The 16,379-nt window shown below is 36.2% G+C and overlaps 1 protein-coding gene across 1 annotated transcript in view; it reads right to left on the minus strand.

The window, feature by feature from the left end:
* The window catches only part of TTN (titin), a 295,008-nt gene that overhangs the window by 206,483 nt on the left and 72,146 nt on the right, over positions 1-16,379 (minus strand). The window contains 2 exon segments of the mRNA XM_039855355.1: positions 6,056-6,112; positions 11,524-11,712. Of these exon segments, the coding sequence (XP_039711289.1) occupies positions 6,056-6,112; positions 11,524-11,712 (246 nt within the window).

A 16,379-nucleotide genomic window follows, 5' to 3' on the forward strand; every position in this document is an offset into this window, starting at 1 on the left:
TTCCAGTGGGGTTTGGTCCTCCAATAGAGATAGAATATTTGTCAACTGTTTCTCCTCCTAAAGGTGTGGAATATCTCTCTAGAGTCTCCCCTGGGGGTGTGGAATATCTCTCTAGAGCCTCCCCTGGGGGTGTGGAATATCGTTCTGTTATCTCACCTTCAGAAGGTGTTGAGTACCTTTCAGCAGCTTCCTCTAAAGGTGTGGTTCTTTGAACAGTTTCCTCTCCTGAATGTGTTGAAGATTGTTTAGTTGTATCTAATGGAGTAAAATATAAATTGGGAGACTTTGGAGTTTCAAAATGTTCAACAGAAGTTGGTGGGGTATAAAACTGATCTAACTCAGAGATTTCTTCACTGGTTATACTTCCCACATCAATCGAAATATCCGATTCAGGAGAAAATGGGCGACCTAGTGATTCCTGTTGTTGGTTGTAATATTCATACACAGTGTTGAAAGTTACCTCTTCAACCTCCATGGACGTGACCGATTCACTCTGGACAAGTTTTGCCTTGTCCTTGGTGTCTTTAGTTTCAGGAACTTCATGCTTTCCAGCAGCAAGTAAATATTGTGTTAGGGAGAATTCAGATCCCATTACTTCTGTTGTCTGTACCTCATCTAATTTGGGGAAATTTTCAGAAAAACAAGTTTCTATTTTTTCTCCTTCAGGAGTGAGGAAAGAAGTTTCATTTTGAACTTGAAGTTCTTCATAACATTTTTCTTTTTCAGAGACATCAGTTTTTTCACTTATTTGTTCATTTGGATTCTGTTGTTCCTCGGTCATCAAGAATGAAAAGCACTGGCTCAGAGAAGGTTTTCTGTACTGCGTGTCTGCATTGCCTTTGGGGTCTCCTAAAATTCCAGTGGCATATCCCTGTGCCCCTCCATTCTGCGTTTGAAATGATGCCAACTCTGGTTCCAGTGTGTGTTCCTCCTCTGTTTTGCACACCTCTGAAAGCTTTCCCTCAATTGCTGCTTTTTTCAAAAGTGAAATGAAACTTTGATCTCCATTTTCTAAAGAATGTTTTTTCTCAGAAAGATCAGTTTCTCTTTCATCTACAGATGAGGTTTGAAGTAGGGCACATGATTCACTATGGATTTCTTCAGGAAAAAATTTAAGAGAACTATTAGTATTTAAAATTCCTAAATTTTGTTCCTGTATCTGTTGGGCTCCTTTTTCCAAATAAAAGGTCTTTTCATCAATACAACTTTTCTCCATCACGGTTCTATTTGAAAACTCTTGACTGGAAGAAATTTCTTGATCGGTAAATATGTTATTTTGCTTGTTTTTAGAGGTATTCTGTGTATCAAATTGTAATATTTCAGGGCTAGGAATTTCTTCTTTATGAAGTGTTTCCTGCCATTGCCTAGTTTCTTGCCCTTGGAACTCTTTAGCTGGATAACCTATATGAGAATACATTTGTTTTAGATCAAATACAATGTTCTCAGCATTCTCAGCTGTTTCAGAAGTAGGAAGCTGGATTTTAAAAGAAGCTTCTTCTGGTTGACCACTATCTAATTCTTGGGATTTTAAATCTGGATTTTCTACTTGAGAGTGAAACTGCTTTAGGTCAAATGTAATAGGTGCTTCATGTTCAGCCCTGTCAGAAACTGCATATTGCTCTATAAAGCCTATTTCTTTCTGTTGTTCCCTCTCTTGTACTTCAAATTCCTTATGAGTTTGAGCAGAAAGCAGCTTTAAATTCATTATGATGTTAGATGAATCTGGTTCAGTGTTTGAAGACATTTTCTCTGCCTGGTGTATATTTGCCGTTAGGTCAGTTGATCTTGAATCTCTTTGATTTAATGGAAAGTCAGTATCGTCAGACTTCTTTTGAGGAGGATTAATGAATGATTTCCTGGTAGGTCTTTTTTCTAGAAGTCCTTTCTCTACATGTTGTAACTTTTCAAATGCAATAATTCTATGCTTCACCTTTCTTCTTGGGTAACATCTTTCTTCATCAAGGGGTTCTTCGTATGTGATGCTAGATGAGTCTTTTGTATTGCAACTATCAGAAGTTTTCTCAGAGTGGATATTTGAGAAATGGTCACTTTGGGCATATTCTTGCACATTTATCCTTTCTGATTCACCATGTTTTCCAAAATCATGTCTTACCTCTTTCCTAATTTTTACTTCACTGAAATCATCAACATATGGATAAAAAGTACCCTCTGCTTGGTGCAGCTTTGATTTTTTACTTACATGTCCCTCTTTCCCTTCATCCTGACATTGTATGAGTTCAGCCCTAATAGGCCTGTTGGTTTTTACAGACCTAGAAGCACACTGCGTAAATCTGGGTAGTTTTTCTCTAGAAGATGTGCAATAAACATAGCCTTTCGGGTTTATCTCCTCAGTTGTCTCAAGGCTTTGAAAATATTCCCTTACGGAATATTCTTTTACATAAGATTGGGAAGTTAAAGGACCAGATGGGTAATCATAAAAATGTGCCCTTACAGATTCTCCCTGAATTTGATCTTTAGAATATTTTTCATAAATTCTACCAATATTTTCTAATTGAGAATATTTTTCATAAATTCTACCAATATTTTCTAATTGACTATATTCCCTGTGAGTGACAGGTTCCACCATTAGATCTGAAACACTCTCAACTGTTCCAGAATTGTTTTCAGCAACACATTTATATTTTCCAGAATCTTGAGGATTAACATCATTAATATATAATCTGTGGCTACAATTAACTTCTTCAAACTGAAACTTTTGGTTCTGCTTCAAAGGGGCTCCATTTCGAAACCATGTTACAATTGGCTTAGGCTCACCAGATAGTAAACATTCAAGTACTATAAAATCCCCTTCTCTACACCTGGCATGTGTTGGCATTTCTTGTAATATTTTTGGCGGCTCATTAGTAATATCAGATGAAAATATAAATTTGTATTTTGGTGACTGAGTAGCTTCATCTCGAGGTGTTGCTTTAGGTTCCAACTCTTCAAACTGAAACAATTCTCTTGACTCTTTATCCTGTTCTGGGGTAGGAGTTGCTGCTGTTATCTGAATTTCTACAGGAAAAGAAAGAGATTCTATGTCTGCAGAGGGAGGAGCAGGTGGGTTACTCTGTAACATACGGAGATTCGTTTGGCCCTCTTGTCTCAAAGATGGATGAATGCCTTCTGCTTGGTCAAACACCAATGACAGCTCTTCTTCCTCATCAGTGTAGTCATGCAACGTTGGGACCTTATGTGCTTTGACACCATGCCTTTGTTTTGCTTTCACTTTTAGTACACCAGTTGTTTTCACTGTCCCATATTGGTTAAACAGCACACAGTTAATAGAACCTTCGTTTTGAGGAAAAACAGAAGCAAAAGTTAATGTTGAATAGTTTTCCAAGGTATGAATGATAAAGCCTTGATTACGTGGGATAGGTATATCATTATTATACCACGTCACTATGGGTTGAGGAAATCCTTGAAAATGACACACAAATGTACAACTGTCACCTTCATAAACTTCTTGAGATTCAATTTCTTGAAGAAATGAAGGTGGGCAACGTTGTGGACGTTTTTGGAAAGAATTTTCAAAAAATGTTGCTGTTTTTTCTTCTTGTTCAGTTCTGAATTCATCAGCTCTTGTGGAAGTGGAGTATTGTGATTCTCTCAAATCATCCTTTCTTATTCTTTCACTATCTATTTCTTCACTTTCCTTAATATTTTTAAGTATTCCAAAAGATCCACTGGCATGTGGTATAATAACTTGAGACACCTTTTCAGGAGTCTCATCTGTTTCCTTGTTCTTCCATACATTAGTGATGCGGTTAGATGACTCTTCGATTTCAGTTTTGTTCATAATTTCTTCAAGTTGTCCTCTTGCTTGGGTACTCTCATTTACTAGAATTCCGCCATATACATGCTCTTTTCGTGGACTTTCTCTCAGAAATGCCTCTTGGCTCATTCTTATTTCAGTCTGGAGAACTTCTTCATTAACAATAGTTTGAAAGTTTGTAGGAGATTCTCTAGATTCTACACACTGATCCATTCGATTAGGAAGGGCATGTATATTTTGGACAATACCCTCAGTTACATTATCTACCTTATTTCTATTTTCAGCTAGATCAGATACAGACCTGCTTTTTATTTCTTCTCTGGAGAACAGAATATCTTTATCACTAGCTTTACTTTGCAAAGTTCTTGAGCTTAGTTCAGATGACATTTCTAAAAGAGATAATTTCTTTTTCTCCATTAACATTTTTCTAGCCTCCCGTAAACGGTACAACTTAATTTTGGTCTCCTCATCCAAGAAATTTTCACCTACATTAAGCCATTCTCTTAATTCAGATTTACTTTCTAAATATTCGTCATCATACATAAGATCTGTTTTCTTGCCAGGACTTACTGTCTTAAAGTGTATAGTTCGCATCATTCCCTTTTGTTCAACATCTTGTTTTTTGTTAAAGGGAGAGCCAGTAAACCTCAGGTCAACCTTCATTCTGTCTTCTCTCCTTTCAACTAAAGTCTCCCTATTTTCATGTGTCTGTTCTGCCCTTCTCAGAAATTCTAAATATTTCTCATCTTGACCTTTTTGGATAACGAGCAATGATGCAGTCGATTCAGCCAACCCTTCACTATTAATTGCTAATAATCTATAACTTCCAGAATCTCTATCTTGGACCCTTTTAATCTCCAGGCTGGAAGAATGATCATGTAAATCACTCTCAGTTTTTATGACCCGTCGAAGACCTGTCGGGAGAGGCCGATTATTATGAAACCAAGTCATTTCTGGAGTTGGACAGGCAATTAATCTACACGTCAAAACAGCAGGTTCGCCCTCTAACACATATTTAAACGTAAGTTTTTGGGTAAAAGAAGGCTTGAAATAGTCAGGCCAAGAGCTTGTAGATAATATTCTACTTGCATATCTTCTAGCAGCTGTGGAGCTGTGATCTAAGTCTTCAGAATCTGAAAAGGCATCACGTGCATCTCTCTCTGGACATTTAGATTCCCCCTCAGAGAATAATTCTGAAAAAAAATAAAATTATAAAGCATTTTACTATTTTCCATAGCATTTGAAAAAGTTGAAAATAAATGAAATTGCAAAATAGGAAATGAAATAAAATGCATGCTACAGATTCTCACAAATCCATAAAAAAATTCACTCACCATATTTGTTCGAATAAACGCAACACCATGCTCTGTTTAAAAGATTCTGACACGAAAATCGTTCGTTGTCTGGTCTTTTCTTCAAACTGTTGAAATTTCTTCTTGAACAAGCAAAAATGCATTTCAAAATAACATGTTCCTGTGCATATTTGTTTTGAGAGCAGGAAAACTTTGTTCCTTTGATGGCTAAGAGGAGAATCTTACCTGACTTGCAGAGAGTGGAATAAACGCCCTTTCTGATCCTTTTGATTGTAGATTAAATTATTATATTTTTGAGAATTAACTATTTAAAAATATATACAAGAACTATAACCATAAATAATTAGCTAAAGTAATATGAGAAGGCGTTTATTCGAACTAATACAGCCATAAAGTCACAATGTTATGCAAAGAAAAGCAGGCAATAAGGATCCCATAAGGCAGCTATCTGCAAGCCAGTGTAAGAGACGTATCAATGTTAAAATGATAATATGTGCATGAAGTGTAAACCAGAATGGGAATGTAACATTTTCACACACCCTGAATAAAGTAGCATTTTAATCATAATTCATTCATGACATTGCATTCTGAGTATGACACATTATTGTCTATTGTTCCATTTAATTCACTGTAATTTTGAAGACAAACTTCTACTTCATGATTTCATGCATTAAGATACCAACTTTTCCTAATACACACTTCTGAAAATGGCTGTTAACATGAAGTTGAATATGGCTGATAAAATTTAAATATAAGATTTTAAATTACCATAAAACAAATTACTGTGAAATGCATGTAACCATCAGCATACTAAACCAGGCATGCGACATAGTAATATATACTCTGGGAGATATATTTGTATATCTATGTCACTTTTCTCAATAATACTTAAAGAAAGAAGGCAGATCAAGGATTCTATTAATCCTTCAGAGTTTCTATTTAAATCTCACATTCAATATAACAATACCTTTCATCTCCACCTCAATCTGCTGTTCGATCCTCTCATGCAACATTGATTCATGGGCTAAAATGGAAAAACATAAAAATTTTTAATGATTAATTCCACATACCTTCTGCCTCATTTTACGATTCATACAATTAAACTTTCTATTTATTATAATAGAAAACTACATCCCCGAAATGCATCAAAAAAAATTCATGCCAGACAAATCAATGAGCTAATAAAGTACATGACAATGTTGGCAGAAAGATTTTAAAATATTTTTATTTTAGGTTCTCTATGAAATTTCTACATTTAGTTCCATAATTTCGCATGCCTTTACATGCATTCAAAAAAGCAATCCACAAGCTAAAGGAATATTCTTTTTTGTTTAATGTCTATTGACTGAACACCTGCTAAGAGATGAAGTCATTTTTAGAAGGAACATGCATTTTCTAACTTGCCACCTTCAGTTGAGGGTAATTCTCAGTTTTTTTTTTTCCTGTGAAATTAAGCATTTTCAGCCAGTAAATATTCCTTTGACTTGAACCATCTTTTAAACTTTAAACTACATAAAGTCCAATTACATATTAAGAAGCAAAACCATGAGTTATCAACTCAAAATTGCTTTTATTACATAGGAAAAGGTACATTCTTTAGACACAGTTGTCTCTGGGATTGCTTCTCCAGAAAGGCGGGTGCCCTGGTACCACTCTCACCCCACAGTTCGTGTGACATTGTGTCAATATGTTTGACTCCTTGGCTTCTCAGTTCCTTGTGGTCTTTGGCATTAAGTTAATGACAAACTTGATGTTTTCTTTGACGATTCTCTCTTTACTTCACAGGTTGTTTTAATTTGTGACTCTTTGAGTGTTTTAATACTTTTAGTGTCTGAATCAAGGGAAATATTTGTAACTGCTCTGGTTTGCGATTCTTTGGCTAGGTAAGAATAAAGTTAGGAAAAGGAATAAATTAGCTGTGTTTGTAAGAGTAAAATACACGCTGAATTTAGAGAAGTTGGAATGTCATTAGGATGAGAAGAAAAGCAGCATGTTAGTCCCAAAACTAATATATAACATATCTATGCTTACTGTGCACATAAGGATTCTATTCAAACTAACTTACGGTGTTTTACATTCTTACTTGATCTTCGTGGATAACTATGTAGCCTATGTAAAGATATTGGGTCACGGTAAAAGAAGAGCATATAAAAATTAGTCTTAGATAACTGTGCTTGATCCTTCACTTTTCAAACACTTAAAAGTATCTTACTTTTTAATTTTCATAAGTACAAGTAAGGCAATCTGGACTTTCCAGGAAAAAAGTGCTCATGCTCCTAGAACACTTTAATAATATTCAGTTGGAACTAGTGAATTAGAAATCCTGAGGTGAAAATGTCCAGCTCAAATCCCCTCTGGGAACTTGATGTTCAAGCACTGTACGATGGCACTAGGTTCTTCAGGAAACAAGTTGAAACACCTACATTTCTCCCACCTCCACAGCACAGCTAATTCCCCATAATACTGCTGCAGAAACTGCCACAGTTGTCATCTATAAGACTTGTAGACGACAACTCCAGATAAATAGTACCTGTGTGATTACTGTGCTAGCCAGCAGCTGCAGTTAAATTGAGGATCAATTCTCTGGATGGTGGAATTTTCCATCTGACCTGCATGACTAGATCTTAGTTCTTGAGCTATTCCTTTTGTAGGCTTTGGGGATATAACCAGAAATAACTACAGAGTAAAATGTCAGATTAAAGAACAAAACAGCCTCCTTTTGGTGAGTATTACAGATACGTTAAAGTGAATTTATGGGCTTATTTCAAAATTCACTGTAGAGATGGCTGTGCACATAGCCATCTTAAAAAGGTTGGCCAATAACTTGGCTACTCATGTCCAACAACTCAATAATAGTATAATCAGATCAGGGAAGGACTTGAGGCCATAGGTCTAGATAGACCCTTGGAGATGCCCGAACTTCTATCAGCTTCCTTCCGAGGGATTTCGTGAAGCTCCTTTGCATATAGACACATAGCATGAGCTTCTAGCACCTGAAGAATAATTTCATTATTTCATTAGTATCTAAAAGGAAAGTCCATGGATAAGAGGAAGAAGCTAACCTTTACCCAGACAAATTTATTCACACCTTTTCAAACACAGTAGAGAATCAAGCACGGTAACAACAAAAATATTGATCTTGCCATGAGATAATTCTATAATTCCCAGAGGATCTGAAGCTGTAAAAGCAGCATAATTTCTTGTGAAATATCTAGAGACTATTCATTTTGGTGCTGATAGAGCCCTATTATTTTCAGTGCCCAATTTTTAATTTTCACGGCCTCCTTATAAACAGCTAGGACTTCAGATGTGAATACAAAGGGCAAACGAGAATTTTTGAGTCTCCTAAAACTAGAACAATTAAATTTAAATTTAACACAGTGTCAGGCACAATAATAAATACTCAACAAATACTTGAATTATAACATCTTAACCTTTAGTACACTCCCTAGGTGGTCCATTTGGTAAATATTAGAAAAAGCAGCACACATGAAATGAATCTTAACTTCCTGAACCTGGATTTGAAAGTTAAACTTCCTGAATCTAGACTGGAAAGTTAAATGTTCTTAAAAAGTTTGGCCAATAACTTGGCTGACTTTCATAAGTCATTTATGACTAGAGTGCTAATTTAGAGATATTCTAATTAATATATTCAGTGATTTAATTTGCATGACAGAAAAGCTGCAGAAAGCAATGAAGATGAAATGAAGCGAGTTGTAGCTAAAAATCAAATAACCACCTTCTACACTTAGTACTGCTGTCGTTGTCTTCTCTCCATACTCGTTGTGTACAATGCAGCTGTACAATCCTTGGTCTACCAGCTGAACATTACATATAATAAGAAATTGAATATTTCCACTTTGTGACTGCCTCACTCTCTCAGATTCCTCTATCTTTACACCTTCATGAGTCCAGGTTACATCAACGAAAGATTCATCTTCTAAAACACAGAGGAATTGAGCAGTGTCGCCACACTTTACAGAGAGGTCCTGAAGTTGCAGGAGAATTGTTGGCGCCTCGCCCATTGTCTCTTCGGCACATTTTTCGGACAACTCGGTGCTTTCTGCAGTTTGTGAAAGGGATGCAGTATGGTGCAACTCTACATCTCGAACAGATGCAGCTGTGTGGGTGGAACTTTGAGACATACTTTCAAAAACCTGTACTTCATATTCATATGATGATCCTTGAAATGACTTAATTTCGTTTTGGGATATTTTGCTCTCCTGCTTTGTGAAAGAGGAATCTGCCACTGCCTGGGACTTGGTGGACTTTCTTACCTCTTTCCCAGAACTTTGCCTAGCTAGGGCTTGCACTGTATAATCAAGTGACAAGAAAAAGAAAAGAATATTAACATCTAAGGTTTGTCACTTGGCTAGGTTAGTAACATAAAATGGCATGGAAGATGAAGATGAAAGACATCATTGTAACTTGGAAGCAGCATGCCAGACGAAGTATGCTCTAGGATGTCAGCATTACACACAAAAAAATTCATTCCCAGTGATCCAGTGATGAATGGATGATGAAGGCTCATGCAGATGCCATACAGTATCTTGTTTCTTCCTTCTGTTGTCATTGTAGGTATCCAGAGTGATAGAGTCAGTCTCCCCACTAATCCACCTCTCTCTTTTGATGACTATATTAGGGATACCATTTGTCCTCCCCTCCACCATATACTTTATAAACAACATACAGAAAATAGACCACTAATGATGCAATGATTAGATGCTGTTTAGAAAAGTAAAAATATCAAGCATAGTTGATGTCTAACGAAATAATTGCTAATGTAATGCTTAGAACACATACTTCAGTGAGATCTAAAGTACATAGATTAACCTGTAATTCAGACCATAGGGGGCCTTGTTGGGTGTTACTTTATTAGTAAATTATGGATCGATCACACTATGCAACGAGACAAACAGCCAAGACTCACATTAGTAACAGTGGGAGTAAGGGGTAGGCCACAAATCAAAGTCTTTGAAGCAAAATGGGCTTTACCTTTTGGCGTCACTGTGAGTGTAGCTGCACAAGTGGCTTCCCCAGCGCTATTGGCTGCTTTGCAAGAGTACTGCCCAGCATGCTCTGAGTAAGCATCAACTATAAGCATTAAAGCCATGCCTGTGGACTCCTCAAAATGGAAAACTATATTTTTTGTTGGTAGAATTGACTGCTGGTTATGAAACCACTGGATTTCTGGCTTGGGAATGCCAGAAACCCTTGCATGAAATCTGACTGTCTCCCCGCTGTGCACCCTGAGGCTTGACAGAGGCTGGATGAAGATGGGCTTTTGGCCAAGGGATTCCTCCTTAAATGAAACTGATGAAGAGACATGCCATTGGGAGTTTGATGTAACTTCTTCAAGTTTGCTAAATCCTGAAAAGAAGCATGCCAACCTTTAATGTCATACCCTGCATTGAAACCAGAACTCATTTGGAATTGTCTACAGATCGGTCTCAAATTCCAGTGGTAGACTAGAATCTAGTACAAAACTACTGCTTTGTCAATGTATGCCACTACTGATTCAAAGTCACACAAGTTCATTTCTATTTCTCAGACAAACAGGGTGAGACATCACTAGTCTAATGAACTTCAATATATTCTTCATAAAGGCAGTGGTGAATATGCAATTAGGTTTAGGTATTCTTGTTTTCTGTTTTTACCTTTTTCTCTCTGGCTGTAAAACCAGCTTTTCTATTTTACAAACCACTTTAAACATCTGGTTATTTAATAAGTGTTTAAAAAATTTTAAGAACTCAACAGTTGCCCTAAATTTTTATGTATTTATATATACTTAATACTATACAGACTATATTAGCTCAGGGAAAATAGTCTGACTGTATAAAAATAGTTATCTCATTTGGAATCAGAGTGTCCCACCAAGGAAGTGTTTCTGATTATAATTTAAGAGTCTGAGGTAACAGAAATTTTAAACCATCATAGAACTACGCTCTACAACCCTCAGGCATTCTCTGAATGACTGTCAATACATCTAGCAGGTGTACAGACCTGAAATCATCCAGTGTCACTTCTGTGAAATCAGAATTGTGTCAGTACAATGGGGGGGACAGTAACACTTTTTCTATTTAAAAAATTTATTTTTTCTAACTGAGAAAACTTATCTATCTATTTCTTTAAGCGTATTTCTCCCTATTCTGATACATGCTGATCAGGAAGCATGAAAGCAGGTGATGAGAACAATACATTACAAAATGTTATAGAAACAAAGCACGGCAAAATAAAAAAAATGGTGTTTTGTGATTCATAATGAGAACAGGTAAATGAAAAGTGAGAACATCGCATATAACAGGAAACAATTAGTTGCATTAAAATAGAATAGTAGGACCAACGATGATTTACATGAAATTTTTAGTGATCGTTACTGACATTGTGAGATTAGATCTATACTTAAATGTGGTTTTTAAGGTTGTTTTACTCTACCTTCCAGTCTCAAGTTGGCTGTGCTTGATACTTGACCCACGGCATTATTAGCGACAAAAGTATAAGTTCCCTCATCTTCTGGATAAGCTTCAGCAATTTCCAGTTGGTAAGTGTCTTCAAATTGAGTCATTCTAAAGAACCGAGATGGTTTTATTTTCTTGTCCTTGCAGTACCAAGACACCTTTAGATCTGCATCACAAAAGAAAAAGGATATTTTAATCACAAAAACAAGTGGATATTCTAAATTTACCTGGAAACACAATATTGATTATACAAGTGATTACATTTCATATTTATCTTAATAACATCATACTGTAGGCATGCCACATCTGCTCTTATATATGATTTCTCTTCACCTTTAAGAAGGAAACGCAATTTTTAAAAAAACAGCTTATAGACTGGTGGCAATGTTTAAAATTTTACCACTTCAGTTACACTATTTTTAACCATTTGTGTGTCATGCAGTGGAAACAGCAAAGATTTTGCCATATTCAGTGACCTTGAAAAAGATGGTCCTGAGAAACAGTCATTATGAAGAGTTTGATCTAGAATTGCGGTTGCCTACTGGGACAGGAAGTAAAGAAAATCTGTACTCCGGTGTGCAGAAAGATCAATCAAAAAGAGATCTGAGAAGATCATCATCTCACCAAGTCTAAAACAGACACCCTGCAGGCTGAGGAAAAAAACTCTATTTTTTTATTACCAATGAGCAAGCAAAGAAAGTTCCCAGCACCGCAAAAAATAAGTTTTAAATTGGAAGAAAGAGTCATGGCATTTAGGCATCTTAGATAAATTTGGCTTTTTTCAAAGTAGTGGCAATAGTAAATAATAATTGAACCATCTTAAAATGATAAAAAATAAAAACCCAAACCAGAGGTAAAATAACATTATTACGTTGTTATAGTTTAAGCTAATGGGCACTTGTAAAAATATTATATTTCATTACAACAACACCCTGTAAGTCAAGTGGATTTAAATAAGGTACTTGTTTTAAAAGCCAAAATCAAAGCCATCTTGTTTTTGGAAGATGGTCACTATATTGCTTCCTTATCTCAGCACCATCAGTGGGGTCTTCTAAAAGTCTAATCATCTAGCATGTGTTTGCATTTTGCGTTATTATTGGTTTATGAATGTTCCCCTCCTTCCTATGGTAGTATTAAGTTGTTTATAAACTGCAGGTTCTCCTTTTAAAGAAACAAATCTTTTCACTTCCCTGGATAAAAAGAAAAGGTAGAAAATGTAATCCTGACACTACAACTTACCAGCTATGTGACCTCAGAGATGTCATTTAATCCCTCTGGAGCAGTCTCCTCAATTGTAAAATGAGACATATAATTCATGGGCTATTCATTGCTTCAAATTGATGTGTGAATATAGCTATGAAAGGACTTTATAAACCACTGGCACAAGTCAGCCAATAAAGCAAGAATGTCTAACATCATGGACGAGATCAGCAGTGCCTTCAATAACACTCCAAAAGACAGGGCCATGTGATATTAGGTAATGCCATCACATAGAATTTAGCAATCATCCTAGAATGAGGTAGTTAGTTTCTTTGTTTAATAGTCAATGGAAGTGGAAGGATGAAGAGCTTGGTGTGCCCCCTTACGAGGTTTTCCGCTTATTCCTACCAACAACTTCTTCTCTTGGTGAACTGAATGAAGCACTAGGAAAGGCATGAATTGCCAATGATAAACGAGCTAAAAGGTGAGACCTCTCTTGGTAACAGACTTGGTGCTTCTGGGCTGGGCTGACTCCATCTGTGATGGCCACTGGCTTCACGTAGCTTCTGTGAGGCCACCCGCCTCACTGCCCCTGCTCCTTACCCCCAGAACTCCATTGTATTTGCTCTCTACATCTTGTTCATTCTACCTCCTGAATTCTACAATTTACTCCCTTCTTTCTCCTGATTCCTCTAGTCGAAGCCTTGTCAGCACTCTCCAAGCCTATGCTGATAGCTTCTCCCCTGGGCCCTTACCTCCAATCTCACCTCTCACATCTGTTCATTCCTCCTTTCACTATCACAGTACCGTTTCTAAATAGCAAACCTGATCATGTTACTCAGTGGCTTAAAAATTCTTCATTGGTTCCTCAGTGTAAACAAGACAAAATTTAAAATTCCAAGCATAGACCAAACACTTCAGCATCTGGCCCTCCTTGCCCACTCATTGCATTGCTTTTCAACCATACTTAAACCACTTGTCATTTCCAGCACATGAAGGGTTCTCGCAAGCTTTATGACTTTGTGAATGTTGTTCTCTGCCTGGAACACCATTGTGCTCAATGATACTATTGATGCTTCAATACTCTGTCCATGTGTCTTTCTCTGACTGTCTCCCAGACAAAGAGCACTGAGTATGTGGGATATTACAGCAGCTACAACCTTGGCATCTAGTTGTGCACCTCCTCACTTACACATTGACCTCCATGAAGGCAAGGGCCTGGTCTTGGCGTTCCTAGCATTTAGTATAATGTCTCCACAGCAGGAACACAAATGTTGGTAGAATGAAACTGAACAGATGCTTAAATGAACAATGGGCATCCATCATTGCTAGATGAATTATTTACCACTTCTCTTAGTTAGCTGTCACTAAGTAAGCCTCCAAATGATAATGACTCATTACCTGTAGAATAAACACTAGAAAAAATGCTATTACAAGTTTTAAAATTCTATTTCTCTGAACTGCTCTTCTACCAGTAGGTGGCACCAGAGACCTTCCGTAGGCAACACTTTATTAGGAAAGCACCACCAGATTGCTCAGGGCCACCTTCCATGCTTCAGCAAGTTACTCACAATCCCTCCCTCTCTCCCAATTCGTAGAAGGCAGGGCTGCATTTACTTTCTTAAGGCAATACCTGGTCAGAGGAAGTTGTGTAAATATTTTCAGTCCTGGGGGCATAGAACTGTGTGATTTGGTAAGCTTTTAAAAGGGCATTTTATTTAATGAATTTAATTTTTGTCATCTAGAATATATGCTTACAAGAGGGTGCTAAAACCTATATATGTGTATAAATATTACCACACATGAGAGTTGATGATCTCATGAATTGATGAAGGCCATTCAAACATTTAAAGACATCAATCACATAAAATGATAAGAGATTTTTCTCTTTCTCTTTCTACTCCAATTGAAGTCTTATAGAGGGCTTCGAATGTATTTTTGTAATACCTGAAAGGCAAAACTATAATATGATATACAAAATAAAAGGCACTATACAAATATTGTTAAGGCTCACTACTTTGGACAATCCATATATTTTTATTTGAAAAATTTCCTCTAAAAATTCAATGAGTAGATGAATTATTTAATGTGGCTTTAGTGAATTTGATATTAAATTGCATTTTTCTTTATTGTGTTAGTAAAATATTATCAAATCGGTCTTCATTTCTTGATGTTTAGTATTGCTCAAACACTATGCTTTAAAGTGACAAACTCTGTTATTTCTCCATGTTGGTCACACAATACTAGAATTTTATGTTTATATAATTCCTCTCTATGGCTACAACAAAATTAAAGTATTGAGCACCAGTCACTTGCTAGCCATGCCTATAGGTGCTTTGCATACATTATATCCTTTAATTATGCTCATAAAATCAAACAGGTCCATTGGGTTTCATTTCCCAGAGGAGGAAATCATAAGGTCATAGAAGTCCAACTAAAATACTAACTTGTTAAGGAAAATGGCTTTTGGCAATGTGGAGACTAGGTCATAAACTAATGGGAGAAGCATAAGAAACAAAACAAAACAATAAAACTTATTAAGCAGTGCTATGAGATGCCCAAGCTTTGAGAATTTCCCTTTGGAGGTAGTATAAAATAGCCAAGTAAATGACAGTGTGATTTTCATTTGGGATGAAGCTGATTTATCTTGGACCTATCTGAGGTCAGTCTATAATCATAATTGGCTTGAAATGGCTCCAAACATTTTGTCTCATTCTACCAATGTCAGAATCCTGGGGTGAGGGCTGGGGATGATGGTATTTGGGTAGCACACCCTGACTAAAAATCCTAACGCTAACTGATTGAAGGATTACTATATGATGGGTACTGTACTAAGTGCTGACTTGGGTTATCTAATGTAATCCTGATAATAGTCTTAAGTGACTGGTATTAGTTATTTAACAATCCTTAATTTGTCTGATTAACAATTATATATTGAGTATCTACTATATACAGAGCGATTCTAGGACAAAGATGCACCCTTGTACTCATGGAGTTTCCCTTCGAGTAACTACTGCTTCACAGGTATCGGGTTCTGAGTACTGAGACAGAATCCGTGCCCTCATGAAATGAACATTCTAAGATTGAATGTCATGGCATTTTTATTTTATTCATGAGGGAAGGAGAACCAGAGAAATCATATATTTGCCTAAGGTCACAAAGTGGAGCAAAGATTCAAATCTAACCCCTCTGACTATAAAACCTTTACTTTTGACCACTGCAGGATACTATCTTCCAAAGAAATATACTTTTTCACACAAACACTGTCCACAGATTGAATAATGTCTTACATATAAATAGACTCTTCTTTTGAAACCTTGGTAGATGCTTTATATTTAAACTAATAATAATTGCGGTTTCTGTAATATTTTTTCAAGAAATAAAAAAGTACAACTATAATTATAAAGGCAATATGACATGTTCTGAAGTTTAAAACATTAAAAAACACTGATCTAATTCTTTTTTTATTGTGGTAAAAAAATAACAAGATTTATCACTTTAATCATTTTTAGATATACAGTCCACTATTGAAAAACACTAACCTAATTTTTAATTCAATAATAATTAAAGTAAGTTTTCTGGAGAAGTCCCATTAAACTTCAAGATATACATGAGAGATGTTTGCAATGGAGT

The sequence above is a fragment of the Pteropus medius genome, unplaced genomic scaffold, assembly GCF_902729225.1.
Source record: "Pteropus medius unplaced genomic scaffold, Ma_sr-lr_union100, whole genome shotgun sequence".
NCBI lineage: Eukaryota > Metazoa > Chordata > Mammalia > Chiroptera > Pteropodidae > Pteropus > Pteropus medius.